This window comes from Sinocyclocheilus grahami, unplaced genomic scaffold (assembly GCF_001515645.1).
Source record: "Sinocyclocheilus grahami isolate Dianchi unplaced genomic scaffold, SAMN03320097.WGS_v1.1 scaffold981.1, whole genome shotgun sequence".
Lineage (NCBI taxonomy): Eukaryota > Metazoa > Chordata > Actinopteri > Cypriniformes > Cyprinidae > Sinocyclocheilus > Sinocyclocheilus grahami.
Genome location: NW_015506160.1, coordinates 20,108 through 43,638, shown reverse-complemented (window position 1 = coordinate 43,638; position 23,531 = coordinate 20,108). Strand labels below are relative to the sequence as shown.

Sequence of the window (23,531 nt, the reverse complement as noted above, 5' to 3'; positions counted from 1 at the left end):
GAGGGGGCCCCGCGGCGAATGGACCCCCCCTCCGGGACCCGGTCGCGAATGGACCGAGGGGGGCCCCACTCCCTACCTCACACCGGGCCCCACGTCAGCTAAGGACGGCCCTGATTGAGACACTAAAGAGATCTCTGTGGTTTTCCTATGTTCCTGTAGGTGCAAACAACTGTGCAAAATACATTCCAACCTCTGCAAAGTCTTATCAAATATGTGACCCAGGACCACAAAAGCAGTCTTAAGTCGCTGGGGTATATTTGTAGCAATAGCCAAAAAAACATTGTATGGGTCAAAATTATCGATTTTTCTTTTATGCCAAAAATCATTAGTACATAAAGTAAAGATCATGTTCCATGAAGATATTTTGTAAATTTCCTATTGTAAATATATCAAAACTTAATTTTTGATTAGTAATATGCATTGCTAAGAACTTCATTTGGACAACTTTAAAGGCGATTTTCTCAGTGTTTAGATTTTTTTGCATCCTCAGATTCCACATTTTCAAATAGTTGTATCTCTGCCAAATATTGTCCGATCCTAATAAACCATACATCAATGAAAAGCTTATTTATTTATTTATTTAAAAAAATTGATACTTGAGACTGGTTTTGTGGTCCAGGGTCACATACAGTATATCAGTGCTGTATAATCACACAATAAAGCTCGGATGAAAATGCAGTGGATGGATCGATACAACCAGTGATGTGGCTCAGTTGATCCAGGCGTACGAGTAGAAGCTGTTCTCCTCCCACAGGTCACACCTCTCGCGGGAGTAGCTTGTTACAAAAGAAATGTTCTTGTCCAGCAGGGCGACACATGAGGGGAACTCCGGCCACTCCTCTGGCATCCTACCTGTGAGGTTACGAAGAGTTTTGGAAAGTTATGGGCAAGATTTAATCCCACTGATCACATACAATTTCAACCAGCTTAGGTTACACTTTTGCCAATATAAAAAATCACGTTCATGACGTCATCCGCCGTGACGTACCGCTCAGCTATTGGACTGATTTCACATGTGATTCAGAGCGTGGGTCACTGAAGGCGTTCCCCTAGTGTTCTCGACGCAGCTCGAGTTCCTGAAGAGGAACGAAGTGTTTGAGAGAGGCGGGGGATAGAGGAGCTACAATAATGTACAGTATTTGAAAAATAATGTGTTTTTTGAACATTAAAGCATGTCAACATATTCTGTTACACCAAATACACAAAATAATGATCTTTAAAATAGCATCATATAACCCCTTTAGGCTTCAAACCAAACCAAGTCTAATGAACTGTAATGTTATTATAGTGCTATTAGATTGTATTTTTATATTTTTTGTTTTCACTTTAATTTTAGTTAATGTTTTGGTAATTATGTTGATTGTTTTGTCCTTTTTATTATTATCATTTTTTTTTTTAAATATGTCTATATATTGTTTTATTTATTATTTATTTTTGTATTATTATGGTAGCTTAACTGAAATATTGCCTTGGTAACTAGCTGAAATAAATGTTATTTTATATTTATTTTAATTTTATTTCAAGTAATGAAAATAATTTTTTATGGTTTTAGTTTTAGTTCATATTAACTTTGGTGACGAATAACAGCAACATTTGAATCAAAGCATAAAACAAAACAAAAAATCTGAAAAAACGTCCTGCTCTTCCCCTTCCTCTGTCAACCTCTTGGGCTGTTAGAAGAGTTGGCTGATGACTGATTTGGATATCAGACAAAATACAGTGTTAACTGGTTGATCAAATATCAGAAAAAAAGCTGCTGACTAGTTATGGATATCAAACGAAATCTTCTGGTGGGATCTGGCAGTGGCATCCTGATGTGTTGGTAGGATCTAACAGAAATGAACTAGTCATCCCATGATGAATGAATCAGAAACAACAGTATTATATCAAACATTTAACTACAAATCATTATATGAAAAGTCTAATAAGCATATTGTCTTTTTCCCCCCGCAGATTGTGGCTTAACAGAAGGGTTTCATTAAATACTTCAGAGCTCATGGGAGGGTTTTCTTAAAATATTTATATTATATCAATAACAAAAATGTTCTTTAATGAGAAAGAATATAGAATTTGCTCATTACAGAACCCTGCTATTTCCTTGTTCAATTTTTTTTCAATGATGAAAAGAATGTTGCATAATAGATGCACAACTACTCCAGTTTGGGGTCAGTAAAAAAAAAGTATCTTATGTTCACCATAGGTACATTTATTTGATCAAAAATACAGTAAATACAATAATACTGTTAAATATTATTACATTTTAAGTTTTTAAAATTGTAATATATTGTAAAATGTTATGTTAAAGCTGTATTTTCAGCATCATTACTCCAGCCTTCAGTGTCACATGATCTTCAGAAATCATTCTGATATGCTGATTTGCTGCTCAAGAAACATTTCTGATTATTTTCAATGTTGAAAACAGTTGTGCTGCTTCATATGTTTTTGAAATATTATTATTTTGTAATATTATAAATGTTTGTATATTGACACATTTGATCAATATAACGCATGCTTGTTGTATAAAGGGTTTTAGTTTTCTTTCAGCAACTACATAAAAGTCTCACTGACCCCAAACTTTTGAACAGGAGCAAATGTACTCAAAACATTAAACCTCAAGAAACAGGGTCAAGCATTTGATATAGATTTCAAATGTTTTATTATTAGTATGGGAAATCTCACATTAAACTTACCCTCTTTGGCAAAATGTACAAAATACTTGGTGATCATTTCCTGGAAGCTGATATCAGCCAGTGACAGGGTCCCCAGCACCATTTCAAGACCCCCGAAGAAGGCCAGGCTGTCTAGAAGATGAAAGGCAAAGCGACTGGGGAAGGGAAGCCAGCTGGAGGCGTTTGCCTGTTTTGATGGAGTGTAAGTCACCAGATAGCGGTACACTGGACTCTTTAAGGCTCCTGAAATACATGATTTAGATTTAAACAACTGACTATGGATCACAAATCAGCATAATGTACAGTCAATAGCAAAAATGTGTGATAATGACTAGCTCACTGTTCATTATCCTGCTTGACCATGAAATATTAATTGGAGCTCACAAATGCTCAAATATTCAGAGTGCTGATGAAGCTCAATTCCTTTTAAAGGGGTCATATGATGCGACTTCAATTTTTCCTTTCTCTTTGGAGTGTTACAAGCTCTTGGTGCATAACGAGGATCTGTAACGTTGCAAAGACTAAAGTCTCAAATCCAAAGAGATATTCTTTATAAAAGTTAAGAGTCAGCCACACCTACCTAAAACGGCTCGTTCTAACACCCACCCACATGTCTACGTCACGATGTGGGAAGATTTGCATAATGCCGCCCAAACTTTTATTCTCGCTGTAGTATTGTTGTTGCCGCCGCCATGTCTTGAAGGCGCTGTGTGCTTCGTTGTGAAAGCGAAACTACTTTGTTTGGCCTTCCAAAAGAGGACGATATCTCTTCACTGAAAAAACGTCCTGCTCTTCCCCTTCCTCTGTCAACCTCTTGGGCTGTTAGAAGAGTTGGCTGATGACTGATTTGGATATCAGACAAAATACAGTGTTAACTGGTTGATCAAATATCAGAAAAAAAGCTGCTGACTAGTTATGGATATCAAACGAAATCTTCTGGTGGGATCTGGCAGTGGCATCCTGATGTGTTGGTAGGATCTAACAGAAATGAACTAGTCATCCCATGATGAATGAATCAGAAACAACAGTATTATATCAAACATTTAACTACAAATCATTATATGAAAAGTCTAATAAGCATATTGTCTTTTTCCCCCCGCAGATTGTGGCTTAACAGAAGGGTTTCATTAAATACTTCAGAGCTCATGGGAGGGTTTTCTTAAAATATTTATATTATATCAATAACAAAAATGTTCTTTAATGAGAAAGAATATAGAATTTGCTCATTACAGAACCCTGCTATTTCCTTGTTCAATTTTTTTTCAATGATGAAAAGAATGTTGCATAATAGATGCACAACTACTCCAGTTTGGGGTCAGTAAAAAAAAAGTATCTTATGTTCACCATAGGTACATTTATTTGATCAAAAATACAGTAAATACAATAATACTGTTAAATATTATTACATTTTAAGTTTTTAAAATTGTAATATATTGTAAAATGTGATGTTAAAGCTGTATTTTCAGCATCATTACTCCAGTCTTCAGTGTCACATGATCTTCAGAAATCATTCTGATATGCTGATTTGCTGCTCAAGAAACATTTCTGATTATTTTCAATGTTGAAAACAGTTGTGCTGCTTCATATGTTTTTGAAATATTATTATTTTGTAATATTATAAATGTTTGTATATTGACACATTTGATCAATATAACGCATGCTTGTTGTATAAAGGGTTTTAGTTTTCTTTCAGCAACTACATAAAAGTCTCACTGACCCCAAACTTTTGAACAGGAGCAAATGTACTCAAAACATTAAACCTCAAGAAACAGGGTCAAGCATTTGATATAGATTTCAAATGTTTTATTATTAGTATGGGAAATCTCACATTAAACTTACCCTCTTTGGCAAAATGTACAAAATACTTGGTGATCATTTCCTGGAAGCTGATATCAGCCAGTGACAGGGTCCCCAGCACCATTTCAAGACCCCCGAAGAAGGCCAGGCTGTCTAGAAGATGAAAGGCAAAGCGACTGGGGAAGGGAAGCCAGCTGGAGGCGTTTGCCTGTTTTGATGGAGTGTAAGTCACCAGATAGCGGTACACTGGACTCTTTAAGGCTCCTGAAATACATGATTTAGATTTAAACAACTAACTATGGATCACAAATCAGCATAATGTACAGTCAATAGCAAAAATGTGTGATAATGACTAGCTCACTGTTCATTATCCTGCTTGACCATGAAATATTTATTGGAGCTCACAAATGCTCAAATATTCAGAGTGCTGATGAAGCTCAATTCCTTTTAAAGGGGTCATATGATGCGACTTCAATTTTTCCTTTCTCTTTGGAGTGTTACAAGCTCTTGGTGCATAACGAGGATCTGTAACGTTGCAAAGACTAAAGTCTCAAATCCAAAGAGATATTCTTTATAAAAGTTAAGAGTCAGCCACACCTACCTAAAACGGCTCGTTCTAACACCCACCCACATGTCTACGTCACGATGTGGGAAGATTTGCATAATGCCGCCCAAACTTTTATTCTCGCTGTAGTATTGTTGTTGCCGCCGCCATGTCTTGAAGGCGCTGTGTGCTTCGTTGTGAAAGCGAAACTACTTTGTTTGGCCTTCCAAAAGAGGACGATATCTCTTCATCATGCCTGGAGCTGATCCGTGTTGGTCGCTGAGGGAATACATCAACTTAGTGCTGTGGATCGCCGGATCGGCTTTCACCGTGGACGAAGCGGAGTCCAGCCCGGGGTCGTCACATGTGGTTGCCGCATGCATCACAGTATGGTAAGGGACGTAACATTTTCTGTCACACGCTTGAGGTATTCAGCCAATCACAACGCACCGGATAGCTGGCCAATCAGAGCACATCTCTTTGGAGTGTTACAAGCTCTTGGTGCATAACGAGGATCTGTAACGTTGCAAAGACTAAAGTCTCAAATCCAAAGAGATATTCTTTATAAAAGTTAAGAGTCAGCCACACCTACCTAAAACGGCTCGTTCTAACACCCACCCACATGTCTACGTCACGATGTGGGAAGATTTGCATAATGCCGCCCAAACTTTTATTCTCGCTGTAGTATTGTTGTTGCCGCCGCCATGTCTTGAAGGCGCTGTGTGCTTCGTTGTGAAAGCGAAACTACTTTGTTTGGCCTTCCAAAAGAGGACGATATCTCTTCATCATGCCTGGAGCTGATCCGTGTTGGTCGCTGAGGGAATACATCAACTTAGTGCTGTGGATCGCCGGATCGGCTTTCACCGTGGACGAAGCGGAGTCCAGCCCGGGGTCGTCACATGTGGTTGCCGCATGCATCACAGTATGGTAAGGGACGTAACATTTTCTGTCACACGCTTGAGGTATTCAGCCAATCACAACGCACCGGATAGCTGGCCAATCAGAGCACACCTCGCTTTTTCAGACCGATGAGTTTTGTAGAAAATGAACGCGTTTCAGAAAGGCGGGGCATAAAGGAGAAACAATAATGTAGAGTATGTGTAAAATAATGTGTTTTTTGAACCTTAAACCGCATAAACACATTTACACCAAATACACCAAATAATGTTATTTTTAGCAGCATCATATGACCCCTTTAATTGTGAACTGTCAATGAAAAATTAATTTGAACCTGCAGCTCTCTTAGCCAGATCGTTCCTGGGGCAGGTGGCCCTCATGTCAGAGACCATGGTGGTGAAGAGTCTCTCTGGGCATCGGTCAGAGGTTGGACACGGAGCCGCGCTATTGTACAGCCTCAGCGCCTGATTGGTCAGGGCCTCTCCGAAAGGGGTCAGTTTGTCTGAGTGAACGATCAACAGAGATGTGGTGAGGAAAAACATGTAGACTTTAGTGCTGTTAATCGAAAAAAAATAATAATAATAATTTCATCGCGATTAATCCCACCTGACATTAGAGTTTTTTTTATATACTTTTATATTGCAATCATTTCACATTCAATCAAATGAATGTAAAAACAACATAAAGACAGCGTTTTTAATATTTGTTTAATGGCATCTTTTTTATAACTGAAGGTGAGTATCACTTATACCAATACTGCTGATGTCTCAATGAAAATTTTTTTCCTAATATTTAACCATTGACTAGCCATTCAACATTACAGTATAATTGAGAGCTATCAATTTTAACATTTATTAGACTTAAAAAATAACAACCTCTAATTTAAGTGAACTTAAAACAATCTTTACATAAACCCATTATAATAAATATCATATTTAGCTACCTGTGCCCTTCAGCAAGTAGGAAATATAACACCAAATTCTAAATTAAATATAGATTAACCCTTAAAGCTACAAAAGTCATTGATTTCCTCTTTTTTTCTTCTTTTGTTCTTTGATGAACAGACATCACAGCAGCTGGTTATTAGGTTATATTGGCTGCCGCTGCTGAACATGACGCGGATCGTATTTTCTCGCAACTCTTGACCTTTTCTGACCCTCTTCAGGTCTTAAAGTCTCTACTAATGAGCTGACGAGTTGAATCGGGTGTGTTAGATGCTGCTGCTCCAGGACAGTTTTGAAAAACTGCATTTCAGAGATATGTTCTTAAATCTGACTCACTTGCATTGCATGCAATCGCCTTTTTGGTAACTTCATGATTTAACTGACGACATCACTACGTCATTGCATGCTCATAGTTTCTTTTGCGCTTTAATATGAAATGATACAGGCTTCAGCACGAGCCGCCACATTTGTGTGTGCAATTGAAGAGCATGGTCTACGAGCACAGTATAAGAGCCGACAGGACAGGAAAATTTATTTTTCTGACATATGGCCTGACAACATCTCATCTGACCGCAGTTCACTGTTGTTCTACTGAAGCTCCCTCATCACCTGTACCTTTTCTGCGCTCGTTTGACTAGCATCTGTTATGAGTGACTTACTTGTCACAATCCACCGATAGTCTCCCCAAGTCCATGCTGAGATGTTTTCATATGGAGGACTAAAGTGAAAAGACAAAATCAGAATGTAATGAATTGGCTTCCTAATATTAATTTGAATTGAATTGGCCGAAATTCACAGGAAGTTGAAATCTGAATTTAAATAGGAAAGACAGGAAGAGGAATTAACTGAATTGCTTTGGAGGAATTTCATTAGCCCAATACAAATTTTGTGACAAAACATTAAAAATGACAACATTATATGAAATGATTAATTATACATATGTTGATTAATTATGCTTATTTATTCTCTGTAGAATAATAGATGCAGTGTCTCAATGTATTAATGAAATATTAATTATTATGATTATAATAATACTTATTATATGAATAATTATATCAAATAATATAATAATTGTATATTTGGTAAATATTTTAATATTTTATATTAATTGTATATATATATATTTAATTTATTTATGCAGCATATTAATATATTAATGAAATATAATTTATTATATGATTATAATACATATTTTATATATATATATATATATATATATATATATATTCAGTATGTTAACATTAAACAATTATAATTATATAATACATTTCAAACAATGGTTATAAATATATAATGTTTCTAGAAATAATCCAAGTTTTATCTGATAACATTTAAAAGAGAGTATATTTCTTTGAATTTCATTTGTTAAATTCAAATCCAAATTATAACTCTGCATCCAGCTTGCTAAATCGATTCAAATTCCTGAACTTTAAAGACATTCTCAATTTTGAATGGTGCACAATCCTGACAGTTTTTTTTTTCATTTTAAAACTGATCATTGAAAATCAAACAAAGCTGGTTACCTAAAATCAGTCTCCTGTTCAGTTGTTCCAACCACAAATGGGACGTCATTATAGGCTCCGGCTCCACCCTTCTCCCAGGTTTCGAACGGAGGAGCTTTGAGAACATAGTTGTCAACTACTGCAACCGGGCCAAGAAAAACACCTTTGACTGGAATATCGGTTAATTCATCGGCTGCCCATGCTGGGTACTGCTGCCACGGGATTGCCTGAGTCAGATACAAATCACTAACATTAATTCAACCACAGACCCATTTCTGATATATTACTACCATTTAGAGAAATTAAACCTCATCGGCAGATTTTCATTGGGAATTCATGAGCGTTCGCTGAGATCTGGCAGGCGGTCGAGGTTTGATGATTTATCAAAGAGAGTTTACGGACGAAGGGGCCAATAGGTTGAGGCTGTTGTTAGTCAGCCATGACTCTGCTGCTGCCTTGCTCTGGAAGGTTACAAACTCTGCCATAAATTTCTCACCTGAAGGACTTGAGCGATATGTAGTCCTCTCAGGCAGATGGCGTTCTTGCAGCCAGTTCTCCTCAGGAATTCTAAGTTGTCTTTTTCTGCTGACTCCAGGGAAGCATTATACACATACGAGCCGCTCATGTCAATCGCGCGATGAAAGAGTCCCTTGGCTAGTGGAGACATCATCAAGGCCCAAACCGAAGTTCCCCCTTATGATCACACAAGGAGAGAAAAACTTAATATACATTAATAAGGCTCACGTTTGTGAAAAATAAGTGTGCTTAATTATATTGAATGTGCACTTGTAGTACATCCAGATAATATATTATGATATTAATGAAATAAAGTAAACCTAAATTAATGAAACCTAAAGCCTTGTTCAGACTGTCAGCCCAAATCTGATTATTTGTGTATCCGACTGGAATCTGATCTAAATGTTTCACTGTCTGCACTGTGTATCACAACTGTTCAGATTCGATTTGTGTGTCCCGTGGCGCTCTTTCGTTTTACTCAATATCTGCATTGGTTTCTTTGGCAATGACATTGCGTTGGTATGTACATTCTTTTTACTATATATAGAGAGGCCCAAATGTATGAAACCACATTGAGATTGTTTTCCATTAAACATGGAAATAAGCACAAAGGATTTAGAAAAAATTCTGTGAGAATGATGTGAAAAATAAAATTATGAGATTATGAACTAATCAAGATCACTAATAAAATATGTACATTTGCAACATTAATTATGTGAACTCATTTGTAAAGATGGTCCAATTCAATTTAAATTGTTATCCCGATAATATAATTTGTAATAAAACATAAATTAGAGGGGGGGGGAAGCATTTTTTTTCACTAATGTTCAGGGTTATTATAGTTAAACGAAACTTTAACGGAAATAAATTAAATATAATAAAACATGAACTTATTTTATTTCAGCTAGTTGCTAGCTGACATTGCAGTTCTTTATTTCAGTTTTTGCAAGAAGTCTCTTGATCAAGGCTGAATTTATTAGATCAAAACCACAATAATAAAATAAATATTTAGAAATTTTTCAATTGAAAATAACTTTTTTCTATTTTAATAAATTGGAATGATTTATAAAGGATCTTGTGACATTCAAAACTTCTGCTGAAAATTAAACTTTTTTAAAATAAAATAAAAACAGCTTTGGTGTGTATAATGGATTTATTTCAAAAACATTAAAAAATATATTATTATTTAAAAATCTTAACTTTTGACTGGTATGGTACTTACTATATTAATAACAGCAAATTTCATAATTATAAGAAAAACCCAAACCCCATAGTAAGTACAAGTTGTTCATTAATAATGCTCAGTACTTATTTTTGTAATTAAACTGTTACAAGGACACCTTAAAATAAAATGTAACTGCATTTTCTTCATGGCTAGAAAGTGATCTTGGGGAGGAAAATCATGCAAACATTTTCTGTGAAGACTGTATTTATAATGCATTCTAAAGATAATCATAATGCTTTATAATACACATTGCAATCTATATATTGTGCAATGCATACACAATGCAATTCATATATTTTCATAATTAACTGTAATTGTCTTATAACGTACAAAGGTTAATGTACAGAATACATAAGTTGTGTATGATGACAATAATCTTATATTCATGATTGCACCTGTAGAGCGTGAGTCTGTAATGTATCCTAACACACACAATAACTCTTTGCTGTAGTTAATACCTCAGTCCGAGAAGACCTTTCGTTGTATTTTTCTTGCAAAGACTGTTTTCTTTAATAAATCTTCACTTCCTGGGAAACTGCCTCAAGTGTTTGGGCCGACCATTACCACTCCCGTGGAGTAGTGGTAGATCTCTCAAACTACCACGCCAGAGACCTGAGTTCAAGCCCAACTCGTGACAGAAAAACCAAGTCACTCATTCGCCTGGACAATCGCCGCAAGGCGTCTCAGTTCCAAGTTCCTGTGAGCAGGGCTGTGTCCCCAGTTCGTATTCCTGCATCCAGAGCCTCCTCGGCTCCTGAACAGCCCCATGATTCCCCGGAGGACATGCTATTGGGTCACTCCAGGCTCTCTCCCAATGAGAGGGAACGTCGCATGAGGGAGTGATGTTGCCTTTACTGCGGTGCTTCCGGCCACTTTCACTCTACTTGTTCTGAGCTCTTGGGAAATGGTTATCCCCACCCAGCTACAGGAGGGCTGTGATGGGGAAAATTAGAGCTCCTCCTACTAATGCCGTCCTAGTGGTTCCAGCCACTTTGTCCTGGGAGGGCCACCAGCATCATGGTCCAGGCCATGATTGATTCCGGCGCTGCAGGCGACTTTCTGGATCTATCCGCCACTCAGTCCCTGTGACTTACCATCCATCAACACCAGCAGGAGGAGACCTTCTATCTGATTGACTACCCCGAGTATCCTGTTATCCTGGGCCACCCCTGGCTGCACAGACATAAACCCTGGATTGACTGGTCCGCTGGCACTCTTATGAGCTGGGGTTCCACTTGCCACCTCACCTGCCTGAGTCCCTCAGTTCCGAGTTTCAAGAGTCGGTCGACCTGTCTCGAGTACCCAGTTCCTATCATCAGTTCAAGGCAGTGTTCTGCAAGTTCCGGGCCACCTCCTCACCGCCCCTACGACTGTGCCATTGAGCTGCTCCTGACTCCCGGAGGGTCCAGAACTCACTGCAGTATCTGGTGGACTGGGAGGGCTACGGGCCGGAGGAGTGCTCCTGGGTTCCAGCCAAAGACATCCTGGACCTAAGTTTGATCCGGGAGTTTCGCACCCGGAGGTCGGGGTGTTCTGGAAGGAACGTCAGGAGCCGTTCCTAGAGGAGGGGGTCCTGTCAGCATCCTACCTCCTGTAGTTTGTCTCCGTGTCCCTAGAGGTCCCTGATTTTTTTTCCTCTGCCTTAGTTCTTCCTTGTGTGGCCTTGTTAGCGTTATCCAAGTCACCTGCACCTTGTTTTCCCCAGTGTATTTAAGTGGTGTATTTTTCCCCTGGTTCCTCACTCGGTTTTTGAGTCTTCGCCCTGTGTCTCCTGCCTGGTCTCGCTAAAGCCTCTCTAGCTACCCCAAGTAAGGTTTCCTGAGTTTCTTTCTTTAGTTAGAATTGTTCTCTGGTTTTGTTTTCTCCCCTCGTGGAGTTTTGTTTTCTCATGTGGTTTTTCCATTATTTTTGCTGTAGTTAATATCTCAGTCCGAGAAGACCTTTCGTTGTATTTTTCTTGCAAAGACTGTTTTCTTTAATAAATCTTCACTTCCTGGGAAACTGCCTCAAGTGTTTCGTTTGGGCCCACCATTACCACTCCCGTGGAGTAGTGGAAGATCTCTCAAACTACCACGCCAGAAACCCGAGTTCAAGCCCAACTCGTGACACAGATAGATGATAGATGATAGACAGATAGATATAGATAGACAGATCAATAGACAGACATATAGACGATAGACAGACAGACCGATAGATAATAGACAGACATATAGGTGATAGACAGATATATAGACAGACAGATAGATAGATGATACACAGATAGATGATAGACGATAGAAAGACAGACAGATAGATAGATGATAGACTGATATTCATTGTATATATTTTTGCCTTCAACCCCCAAATGCCCTGAATGTTATAGCCTGATTTGAAGGATTGAACTATGCGATCTACTGTATTATAGATTTCTGATATTTTTGTTCTGACCCATTCAGCAACGCATCTATAATACACACCGGACAAAGCCTATGTGTTTCTTTACATGTATTCATTTGTGTCAATAAAATAATTAAAAAAACATGACAAAAGCAAATGCATTTGATCAGGAAATCAATTCTAGGCGTGATTAACGAACTCTATAAAGGTTTAATTGTTTTAAAATTGATTTAGGTATTGATCCCCTCCCAACATGGGAGGTCATTTGCTAGTGGTGAAAAGGCTTTTGAATTTATTAAACTAATTGCATTATGTCGTGGTTAGACCGATTACATGACTGTTATGTGAAATTTTACAAAACCACTGGTGGATCCCACAATATGTGAACTCGGCCTGAAATGAAAAGAGCAAAAGTGATAGATGGATTGCCATGGGGAGCTAGAGAATATCTAGGGGCACAATTCAAGAGAGACATATTTTAACCCCACAGGGATGTATAACGGATAGCTTGGCTATTCCTAACTCTGAGGTCCATGAGGACTTTTTTTTTGCCTTCCTTAAGGAAGCAGTTTATCATCTTCAGCCTTGCTGATACTGTTGTTCAGGTTTTTTTTCATGAGCATATACACTACAGCACAGAGAGGGGGTTGCTGGGACTCTGAATCTGGAGGACATACATCACAGTTATGTTTAATTCAAACATTAATTTGAAAAGCTGAACAAAAACATTGTGAGATCAGACCTCGAGTTATGGCTCATGTGTGTACGAGCAGCATTATAAATGCTGCTCTCTGATGGAAAACACTTGAGGCATGAGGACTCTTATTATTTAAAGATTTATTGAATGCATAGAATTATATACAAAACCAATTATCCAATTTCACACTTTCAGCATTTCAAAACAGTCATGTTTTTTTTCTCACATCAGCATTTTCATTTTTGCTTCAGGTCTTTCAATCAAATTAACGATGGGTTTTAAAACAGAGACTCAAATGAGTTTATTTCACACAGTGAAAAAACGCGCTCATAATGCTGCAATTAAAAGCATCACATTCAGCTTCATCTCATCTATGGCACAAAACTTCACAAAACAAGAAACATCTGTCTAATTGACTTCATTTCAGCCAGTCAATTATTGTGTTCAATAAAACTATCCTCCTTGGAAATAAACATCTAAATTAAAAGGAAGGCATTCGTGCTGAGGAATAGATTATGGTATAGGAGAGCTTGTGGGTGAGAGTTTATAAGTGCAAAAAAAAAAGTGTAAGAAAAAGGCTCAGATGCATAAAATTGTGAAAGCTAAAAGATAAACAAAACAGCATTCAGAAAATCATTATCCAGATATATATTCTCATACGCCAGCAGTGTACCTGTAACTACCTGACTGCAAAACTCCTCAATAAATGTGGTAATGTTCTGGCACAGGTGTGATTTGAGTCCTTGTGTGTCGCTGTCGCATCCTCTAAATGGCTTCCTCTCATTCTACTAACATTTTGGCGGCGCTGACCTGTGAAAGATTCACTTTGACGTCAGCCCCAGTTATAAAAGTAGATCTTCTGCCAAATGGGCAAGTACTCCATCAGCGGACCTGAGAGTACAGGAAAAATCCAGTCAGGACGTATCTCAGAGCTTTTTTAAAGCTTTTAGTGTGACAGCATTGAACATCTGTTGTGTGAGATGGATACGGCACTTACGCGCAACCAAACCGACTCCGGGAACATAATCTGCCAAGAAGTGAAGAAGGAAGAGGATCTTTGTCCTGCGAGTATAAAAGAGACATTAGATATGGGAACAAAAAGCACCATTATGCAGTAAAAGTGTGCATTGTTAAATCTAAATAGATATTTTGTAAAACTAAATTTGTATATTTTCTGGAAAAAATATAGTGTAGCTGTGCGATGCCAGGAGTTGGTAAAGTGTTCTGATTGGTTGCTATGCCTATATTGGATTTTATTTGACTAATTTTATTGTAAATTTTAACTCTGACAAGTTGAGATTGTTTCTGTGTTGGAACAGATTTGGAGAAATTTAGCATTGCATCACTTGCTCACCAATGGATCCTCTGCAGTGAATGGGTGCCGTCAGAATGAGAGTACAAACAGCTGATAAAAACATCACAATAATTCACAAATAATCCACACCACTCCAGTCCACCAATTAACGCCTTGTGAAGAGAAAAGCTGTGTTTGTGTAATAAAAACATTTAAAAACAGAATAAGGCATTTTAACTTTAAACAGTCGCTTCTGCCAAAAAATACCAGTCAGTAATCCATAATAGCGCTTTCTCCAATGAAAAGGTCCATTCCATGTTGTCCTCTCACATCAAAATCCAACAACATATTTGTTTAGAACTGCTCTGGACTGTTTTCACTTGTAAACACTGCTTGATCTGTGTGTATTTCTCTCCTGATTCAGACTAGATATCTTTTTCACTGGAGAGAGCAAATATTATAACTCACATTTTGCCCAGAAACAATGGTTTAAAGATCTTACTGACATGCAACTTTTTAAGTTCACAAGTCATTAATCGATGGACTCATGTGGATTAGTGTGATGATTTATCAGCTGTTTGGACTCTCATTCTGACGGCACCCATTCACTGCAGAGGATCCATTGGTGAGCAAGTGATTTTCCAAATCTCTTCTGATGAAGAAACAAACTCATCTACATCTTAGATGGCCTGAGAGTGATTAAATCTTTAGCAAATTTTCAGTTTTGGGTGAATTATTTTAAATGCAAGGATTTGAACAAAACAATACCAGAAGTGCATCACATGAGAAGACTACACTAATGCAACAGATGCAATGAAGGAGACACTGACTCAGAGTATCGGTCATAGAAGGGGGAGCGGAGCAGGTAGTAGAGGAGAAGGAAGGCCCGTCTCCTCATCTCAGCCCTCTCTCTGTGGTTCAGCATCTTGAAGTCACTCAACAAACCAAAACTGTACAGAAAACAGCATAAGATTGAACTTCTTTAAATCTTCAGAGACAGACTGAGGACTGAGAGAGAGAAAGAGAGATGCAAAGCACTCTGTACCTGGTTATCTCTAAGAGACCAGAGATGATCCAAGGTTTCCAGGAACGTTTTCCACAAATCCCAAGACTGGCCACTTACAAATATTAAGGGTGATGGATGACAAAAAAATGTTCAAATAACTTAATCACCATTGCAAAAAAAAATATATATATATTTTTCCAGGTCAATCTTTTTCCTACATAAATTCACTGGTTAAAAAGAGTGGGAACCTTGAAAAACATTCAACTCTTAAAACTTCTGGAATCCTGAAATTTATTTACATAAAACTAAAAGTGTCGCCCTTCAAACATTGTTTTGGACAATAGGAGATAAAACGGTTAAGAATCACTGCACTAGAACATTATTGTTTTTTTTTTTTTTTAATAATCATTGCATTTCATTTTATTTTAAGAGTTTGTTTGACCCTGTTGTGAAGAACAAGATGTGCAGTCGGTCACATAAGATGACACGTCAAAACCAAGCATCAGCAGTGGACCGAACATGCAAGTATGTAAACTTATTAGGAATGTAACGATTCACTTAACTCATAATGCGATATGATTCATGATACTGATTTCACGATACGATTTTCTCACGATTTCTTGAACAAAATGACTTTTAAGAAATTATAAATGAAAAAGGTGTCCTTTTATTATTTCTCAGACAAAATGCTGCACATTTCTTTGCGAACTTGAAATGTCAAATAACAAAACTAGATTTTAAAACAAATAATAAATACAAATGAAAGTAATCTCTCTGAAATCTCAAACTAAGGCTTTGCCTGCGCTCTTCTATATTTAAAATTAGAGGCAACCACTGCATTTTTGTCACAATCCAAACAAAGATGCTGCATACATGCAGCATGAGCAGTTTTTCTTTCATTTAAATTAGACTTTATAATTTCAAATTTGTAGGAAAAACAGAATGCTCTGACTTTAGCGTTGTGAAATTATGCTACATATCTGAACGAAACAAAAACAGCAGATAGGCTGAATGAAAATGCAAAATTCACTCTCTGACAGCAGGTGGCGCTTATGGAACAGCAGCAATACAGCGTTTCCTGGGTTACCGCTGGGCCTATAAATATTACTTTAATATGCTTTATACAGAGGCAAAATGAAAATAATACCATCTAAACTATTCTGAAGACAGGCAGTTCTCCTCAGAGATCCATTCATATAAACCCCCACCCACAAATGTATCACGATTCATTTAACATCTCAACCGACTTGAATAGTCACATATTCTTATGAATTTTCAACTCGCACAGAGTGCATCGTTACATCCCTAACACTTATTATAGCTGACTCCCACTTATCTGAGTTTTCAGATTATTCCTACACCCTTGGGAATAAATGAACTATTTTGGCTATCCTAGGATAATATTATACACTAATATTGTTGTGAAAATTGTCATAAAATAGAAAATTAGCAGAAAGGATACAATGAACAAGTGGTCTTGCGATGTACAGGGACTCTGCGATGGTTTCCTGCAGACCCAGAGGTGTGGGGCTTGAGTGAAGCTCCCCTTCTCTATTCCTATTTTTTGTGTTTTTCCGAGGGAGACCCCAAAGACGAGACTGTAACGATGGTGCTACGGAAAAAAAAAAAGGACACAATATAACTTTCCATCGCAGAACTTTTTGATACACTGGGTTTGTATTGTCAAGTCTTACCGCTTCCCAGTGGTCTCACCACTCTTCCTGAACGCTGGCCCACAAAAGAAGTGTCCTCATCATCTTCTTCTGCATTGTTCTCTGTGAAGGGAGATCTTTGTATGAGCAGTGCACAGGAAAGCACTTTTCAACATAAAGAACGCACAGCACATTGACTGCAGGAACAGAAAGTTCCTTTTGAGTCTCCCGGTGTTACGCTCAATGGCACATCGCAGAAACTCCATGGGCTCTGGCTCAACTGAACTACACAATCACAGCTTATCTGCACAGGCCATATACTGTACTTATTGTCTCACACAGTGTTTATTTATTGTCATCAGTGAGAGTGTTTTTGTACTTATTGCTGTGCGTTAATTGTTGTTGTGACTTTGCTAAATGACCTGCATGGTGGTTTCCAGAGACACTTCAATTTGTTTCATTGCCTGTCATGCAGTGGAGAAAAAAAAGCAATAAATTAACTTTGACTTCTGAGTTTGAAACCTTTGTGTTAGTATAATTACATTTATGCATTTGGCAGACTATTCACAGAGACTTACATTGCATTGAAGGTATACATTTTATGCACTTGCGTTCTTTGGGAAACAAACCCATGACCTTGGCATTGCTAGTTTCCGAGTCTACTGTTTGAGCTACAGGAATATGCAGCAGCCAAGATCACTAAAGGTGATGTGTGATTTTATCAATAAAAAAAAAACTAGTTACAAATAATGAAGGCATGTTCTCCACACAGTTTTTCACCAAACAAATGCATGGATTAATTTTATTTAATAACTTAATGCACCATTTAGATGTATACAAATAAAAAATAGAAAAAACATTTCATATTTTATTTAAAATCCATTATAGACATGATCAAAGACTACTTAATTGCGGCTGATTTGTTGATTGTACCCCCAAAAACTGCTCTGTATTTTTGTATTCTTCATATATCCCATTCATTTCCTATGGCAATCATTTTTGACTGCAAAGATCACAAATATGATAATTTATACTTATATAATCATGTCCACAATTTTTTTTGTGTTCATATAGCAAGTCAGCAAGTTTTTTACCATTACGATTAAGTAAAACATTTCAAAAATTCAAAATGTAACATTTTTCGGTCTAAAATGAGCAGAACACTAGAGGGTTAAACTTTCAGAAAAGGCTTAGTTAAGTCAACATTCCATTGTTTGTTTTCTTGTTATTTTTGCAAACCTCTTTTCAAATATTAATACACTTGTGACACTTCTCTATGACATCTCACCTTGACTACAGAGCTGGGCATCCCTGTCCAGAGGAATTATAGGTGGTGACGTCTGGATGCCCGATTTGTACCAGAAAAGCAAGAGAGAACGCAGGATCGCTCTAAAAACACAAGAGAGAATGGAAAAATGGGAGGTCAGGATGTGTAAATGATGATAATGTTCTCCTGGTCAACTACCCTTTAAGTATACTCAGACAGGGTCCTTACTTGGCAATCTGAATAAGAACAATAACTAGCCAGCGTCCAGCTTCGCCCCACAGCTTGGCAGCCCCCATCTCAGTGAAAACCTCTACATACTCCAGTACAGACAACCAAGTTAACAGTCTCTGTTGAGAGAGAGTCTACACACACACACACACACACACACACACACACACACACACAAGCATAAGATCAGGTCAAAACACATTCAATTTGTTCAATGTCTGAAATGTTCAATATTTTTCTTAATGTTTAAATCAAAATGAAAGAGGTTAGCTGTATTGTAATATCAGTCTCGGAGTGAATTTCAGAAATTCATAACCTAATTTAATGATGCGGAGTTAAAAAGTAATAAAAACTTCACAAAATAAATATAGTAAATATTTGAACATATAAATATATATATATATATATAGGGGCGGATTAAGCATTTTTTTATCTCAACGGTATCGGCTCTCCTAAGCCCGATCCTTATATTGCGTCAGGTGTCATGCCGGTGTCGTGCAATAGGTGGCGGTATGGACCTTCAAGTGAGTTTGCCAACCACCATTAAAAGGAATAGAAGATTTCAAATGTGCTTGCGTGACATACGAGAACCGATGAAGTCTGTTCTAGCGCGTCACACACACTTTCCAGCTTCTGTGTTTAACGTATTTGATGCACATCAAAAGAATCACTCAAAAGTCATTTATTTACGGTTTACTTTTATCTGCCGTCAGACTATCCAAGACGTCGTTGTCATAAAGCATTATTGTGGATTGCGTCTTGCTTTGGACTTGACTGGCATTTTGACACCGTGAGCTTCATGCTTTCTAACCTTATCTCCACTTTTTCCCCCTTTAAGTTGCAATTATTCTGCTTATTGTACATATAAAATACAAGTTTATATCAGTAGTCCCATATTCATAATTGTGACCACACAGTCTGTATTTAATGTGTGCACCAAGCACTAGGAAAATACAAGTATCGGATTGGTATCGGCAGATACTCAATTTTCAATGACACAGATTGGATCAGGGGCACAAAAAACCTGATCGGGACATCCCTAATATAGACTGTGACTGGGCCGTTTATATGTCAATCAGATGGTCTATTTTGGTCTAAATGGCAGTTCTTGGCTAGAATAAGCTTCAATGAGGACTAGACTTTATGCCGTTTAGTCTGGCTGGAGACTAGTTGAACTATCACTCAATATAAAGTCAAACAGCCTCTGAGGAGGTCCATTAAGGACATGGCTCAAATGCCCAAAGCTGTAAATGCAAACTGTAAATTCTTCCTGTCACCATGGCTAAGCCATTTTGAAAGTAAAGATAAATTTGTCTCTCAAGCACAAACATAAATGGAAAAAACAATGAAGGAGCTTTGTAAACTCTGCTTGCTCCCAAAAATTGAGTGTGTTTGTTTGCAGGGGTCAGACGTATTTTTCACATACTGCCCATTTCAAAGCCTTTTTGAGCAATACCAGGCTGCCATCAGTGGGACAAAAAGGTGGATAACAACAAGTCTATTGCAGCAGAACAGTGACAGAGTTGGGACAAAATACATTTTTTTTGACAATGTGCAGTTGACGAAAGCAGCAGGCTGTGACTTTGAACACATTAAGCTTGCCACAACTTTGAATCTTCCCTCTTGAAGCAGAAACAGACCGTGCGGTTTCTATTGTTTCACAAATCAAAAACTCTCATTCATAGATAATTTTATGGTGGTTGCCATGCCAACTGCACATGCATCAGTCCTTATGCAAGTGTGATGATAAAGTAGGGAATAAAAAGAGAAAGAATGGGTAATTTCATGGAAAAATCAAAGTTTCCTGGATCTTTTAATAGATAAAAGAGCTTGGCATAGCATGAAAACAATGTAACTGTCAGAACTCAAAACTTGGTAGAACTGTCAGAACTCTCTAGTTTAAAGAGCATTTTAAAATTTGCTAAAAGGAAGTTTTCTGATGTCAAAGAGTGGATGAAGTTTACTTTTAACTAAGTCCCTGATCATTTTAATCTGACTAATTGTTTGCATGATGCAATAGTTGTATTGTTTTATTTTTTGTGAGTGAAGATAGTGCTTCCTAAAGGAACAAGAGCATAAAAATGCCAGTGAGGCAAAAAAGCATTTACTAATAGTATAAGATGATTTTTTTTATATAATTTATAATAGAACCCCTTTAAGGGACATGCACTACCATAGGCAATGTCCGAGAGAGATTCTTCCTCAAGATACCATCGTTCAGCAGCACTAGAAGGTTAGATGCGGAGTAGACTGCAAATCAAAGTGAGAAACACATAATTCACAGCAGAATTCATAAAGAGACATGCTCTTAGATCAACATTAATACAAAAGAAGATGATATAAAGCAGTGAATCCTACCCAACTCTGAGATTTCATGAGAGTCTGAGAAGCGACCTGTAATGAGAGAAGTCATAACTTTATATAATATCAAAATTATGAAAGCTTCAAAGTTCCTAGTTAGTTAGCGCAAGAGAGTAAAATTTCCCCCAAAACCTATGCATCTAGAGCAGGGGTGGCGAACTCCGGTCCTGGAGAGCCGCAGCCCTGCAGAGTTCAGCTCCAACCCTAATTAAAACTCACCTGCCTGTAGCTTTCTAGTAACCCTTCAGACCTTGATTAGCTTGTTCAGGTGTGTTTGATTAGGGTTGAAGCAAAACTCTCCAGGGCTGCGGCTCTCCAGAACCGACGTTCGCCACCCCTGATCTAGAGCTATAAACTAAAGGGTGGTTACTTTGAAGAGCTTAAATATAAAAAGATTTAAATAGATTTGCTTTTTTTAGTCAGCGCACTGAAAAAAAAAATATATATATATAAATAATAAATAAATAAAAAAGTGATAAATAAAAAAAAAAAAGTAGGGATGTAATGATTAACAGCGAGCCGGTTGAAAATCGATTCAAATGTGTGACGATTCAAATCGGTTGAGATGCTAAACAAATAGCGATTCATTTAGGGGCAGGGGTCTGTATAACGCATATTAAAGTTCATAAGTGCAGCGCTGCTTTGCTTACAGCAGAAACCAAGAAAACGCTTTAAGCGCCACCTGCAGGCAGAGAGTGCATCTGTGTTTCATTCAGCCCGTCTGCTGTTTCGGTTTCATGCAGATATTTTTATGTATAGTTTCACAAAACTGAAGTCAACCCATTTTGTTTTTGCTTCAAATTTCGAAATTATACAATTTAATTTAGATTGAAAACTGCTCATGTTGCATGTATGCAGCATCTTTGTTTGGGTCGAGATTAAAATGCAGTGGTTGCCTTAATTTGTCTTAAATCTAATTTTGTAAAAAAAAAAAAAAACAGAAAACGTGAATCGAATCGTGAGTTGAGTGAATCGTTACATCCCTAAAAAAAAAAGTATTCAATAAATACTTTTTTTAAAAAGTGCAGACCTTTCTGGCATTATTTTTTTTATTTTTTTGGGGGGCTATATGTGTATTGCTCTTGACACCTAATTAGCTGAAAGAGCTTGATTAGTGCAATGACCAGTGAGTGTAAAGTACTTCACTTTAAGTTATTTCGAAGTTTTGATGACTTTTTATCTAAAATGTGAACATAGTAGCTATAAAAATGAGTACGTGTGTCCAAACTAATAAAGAGCTCATTGCACAATAAACGGGCTGGCATGACAAGTCAAACAGTGACAGCCATGTGGCATGCTAAATCTACAACTACTGAAACATTAGATTGAAAACTGCTCATGTTGCATGTATGCAGCATCTTTGTTTGGATCGAGATTAAAATGCAGTGGTTGCCTTAATTTGTCTTAAATCTAATTTTGTAAAAAAAAAAAAAACAGAAAACGTGAATCGAATCGTGAGTTGAGTGAATCGTTACATCCCTAAAAAAAAAAGTATTCAATAAATACTTTTTTTAAAAAGTGCAGACCTTTCTGGCATTATTTTTTTTATTTTTTTGGGGGGCTATATGTGTATTGCTCTTGACACCTAATTAGCTGAAAGAGCTTGATTAGTGCAATGACCAGTGAGTGTAAAGTACTTCACTTTAAGTTATTTCGAAGTTTTGATGACTTTTTTTCTAAAATGTGAACATAGTAGCTATAAAAATGAGTACGTGTGTCCAAACTAATAAAGAGCTCATTGCACAATAAACGGGCTGGCATGACAAGTCAAACAGTGACAGCCATGTGGCATGCTAAATCTACAACTACTGAAACAACTTTTATAATGCCATGTTAATTAGATTAACGTTACATGAAATATTTGTACCTGTAGAAATGTATTTATGTAAACAGCAAAAATAATGCATGCAAAATCCACCTCCCGCATACATTTGATATTGATGTTGTTGGAAGAAAACAAGTAACCAGATACAAAAGATAACACCATAATACAGAAATTTGCATACTGAATAAACATACATCTAGCTTTACTCTTACACGACACTGTTGTATAAGACGTGAGCGATTATGTTTACTTTCACTTTGACGCGGAGTCTCTCACCTGCAATCAGGTAGCTCAGCGCGCGAACTGCGCTCTCCACATGAGACGCGGCTGCCGGGTTCGACCTCACATACTCCTGATAACGCTCATAAATACGACTTAATTTATCCATGTAGAGCACCGACATCACAGCCAAATCAATAAATTCCCAATCACACACAACGCATCGCAGGAAAAACACACACGGAGAACGACACTTCCGCGTACGCAAGCGTCTTCCTCCGACGCCACTTCCTGTACGGCGAGCGCGCGCGACATTTAAAGTCGCAGTACCCTGCTTAAATTCCATTTTTGTTTGCGTTTGTAATACATCCAAACAAAGCATTTTATTGAAGATGAACAGAAGTTAGTGTGCTTAAGTATGTCTGTATACCCGGAGAACGGTGTCTGTTGGCATTCTCAATAGCAGATAGTCAGATGGCAGGAACACTCCAAAATATGTGATTTTAAATCAA

The 23,531-nt window shown here is 37.5% G+C and overlaps 2 protein-coding genes across 2 annotated transcripts; both read right to left on the bottom strand.

Moving 5' to 3' along the window:
- Nucleotides 1–590: 590 nt before the first annotated feature.
- On the bottom strand, nt 591–18,146 carry LOC107565082 (liver carboxylesterase 1-like). The gene is made up of 8 exons (XM_016250266.1): nt 18,136–18,146; nt 15,904–15,910; nt 8,850–9,055; nt 8,375–8,580; nt 7,511–7,569; nt 6,242–6,409; nt 4,509–4,730; nt 591–852 (listed from the first exon to the last, which is right to left on the bottom strand). Exons 3-8 carry the CDS (start codon nt 9,021–9,023, stop codon nt 710–712), a joined length of 972 nt encoding a protein of 323 aa, XP_016105752.1. The 5' UTR covers nt 9,024–9,055; nt 15,904–15,910; nt 18,136–18,146; the 3' UTR covers nt 591–709.
- On the bottom strand, nt 13,296–23,311 carry LOC107565080 (peroxisomal membrane protein PEX16-like). Its single transcript, XM_016250265.1, has 11 exons — nt 23,077–23,311; nt 20,973–21,008; nt 20,788–20,864; nt 18,615–18,748; nt 18,408–18,508; nt 17,162–17,242; nt 16,930–17,079; nt 15,507–15,579; nt 15,292–15,411; nt 14,165–14,229; nt 13,296–14,058 (listed from the first exon to the last, which is right to left on the bottom strand). Exons 1-11 carry the CDS (start codon nt 23,201–23,203, stop codon nt 14,000–14,002), a joined length of 1,023 nt encoding a protein of 340 aa, XP_016105751.1. The 5' UTR covers nt 23,204–23,311; the 3' UTR covers nt 13,296–13,999.
- Nucleotides 23,312–23,531: the final 220 nt, after the last annotated feature.

Coding starts and splice junctions, on each gene's coding strand:
- LOC107565080 (XM_016250265.1), bottom strand. CDS start 23,203: ATGTCGGTGCTCTACATGGATAAATTAAGTCGTATTTATGAGCGTTAT. Junction 15,580..16,929: donor CGCAAGACCACTTGTTCATT/GTATCCTTTCTG, acceptor AATATTTGTAAG/TGGCCAGTCTTGGGATTTGT. Junction 14,059..14,164: donor CGGAGTCGGTTTGGTTGCGC/GTAAGTGCCGTA, acceptor CTGTACTCTCAG/GTCCGCTGATGGAGTACTTG.
- LOC107565082 (XM_016250266.1), bottom strand. CDS start 9,023: ATGATGTCTCCACTAGCCAAGGGACTCTTTCATCGCGCGATTGACATG. Junction 7,570..8,374: donor GAACAGGAGACTGATTTTAG/GTAACCAGCTTT, acceptor TTTTCACTTTAG/TCCTCCATATGAAAACATCT. Junction 853..4,508: donor TGTACATTTTGCCAAAGAGG/GTAAGTTTAATG, acceptor GTAACCTCACAG/GTAGGATGCCAGAGGAGTGG.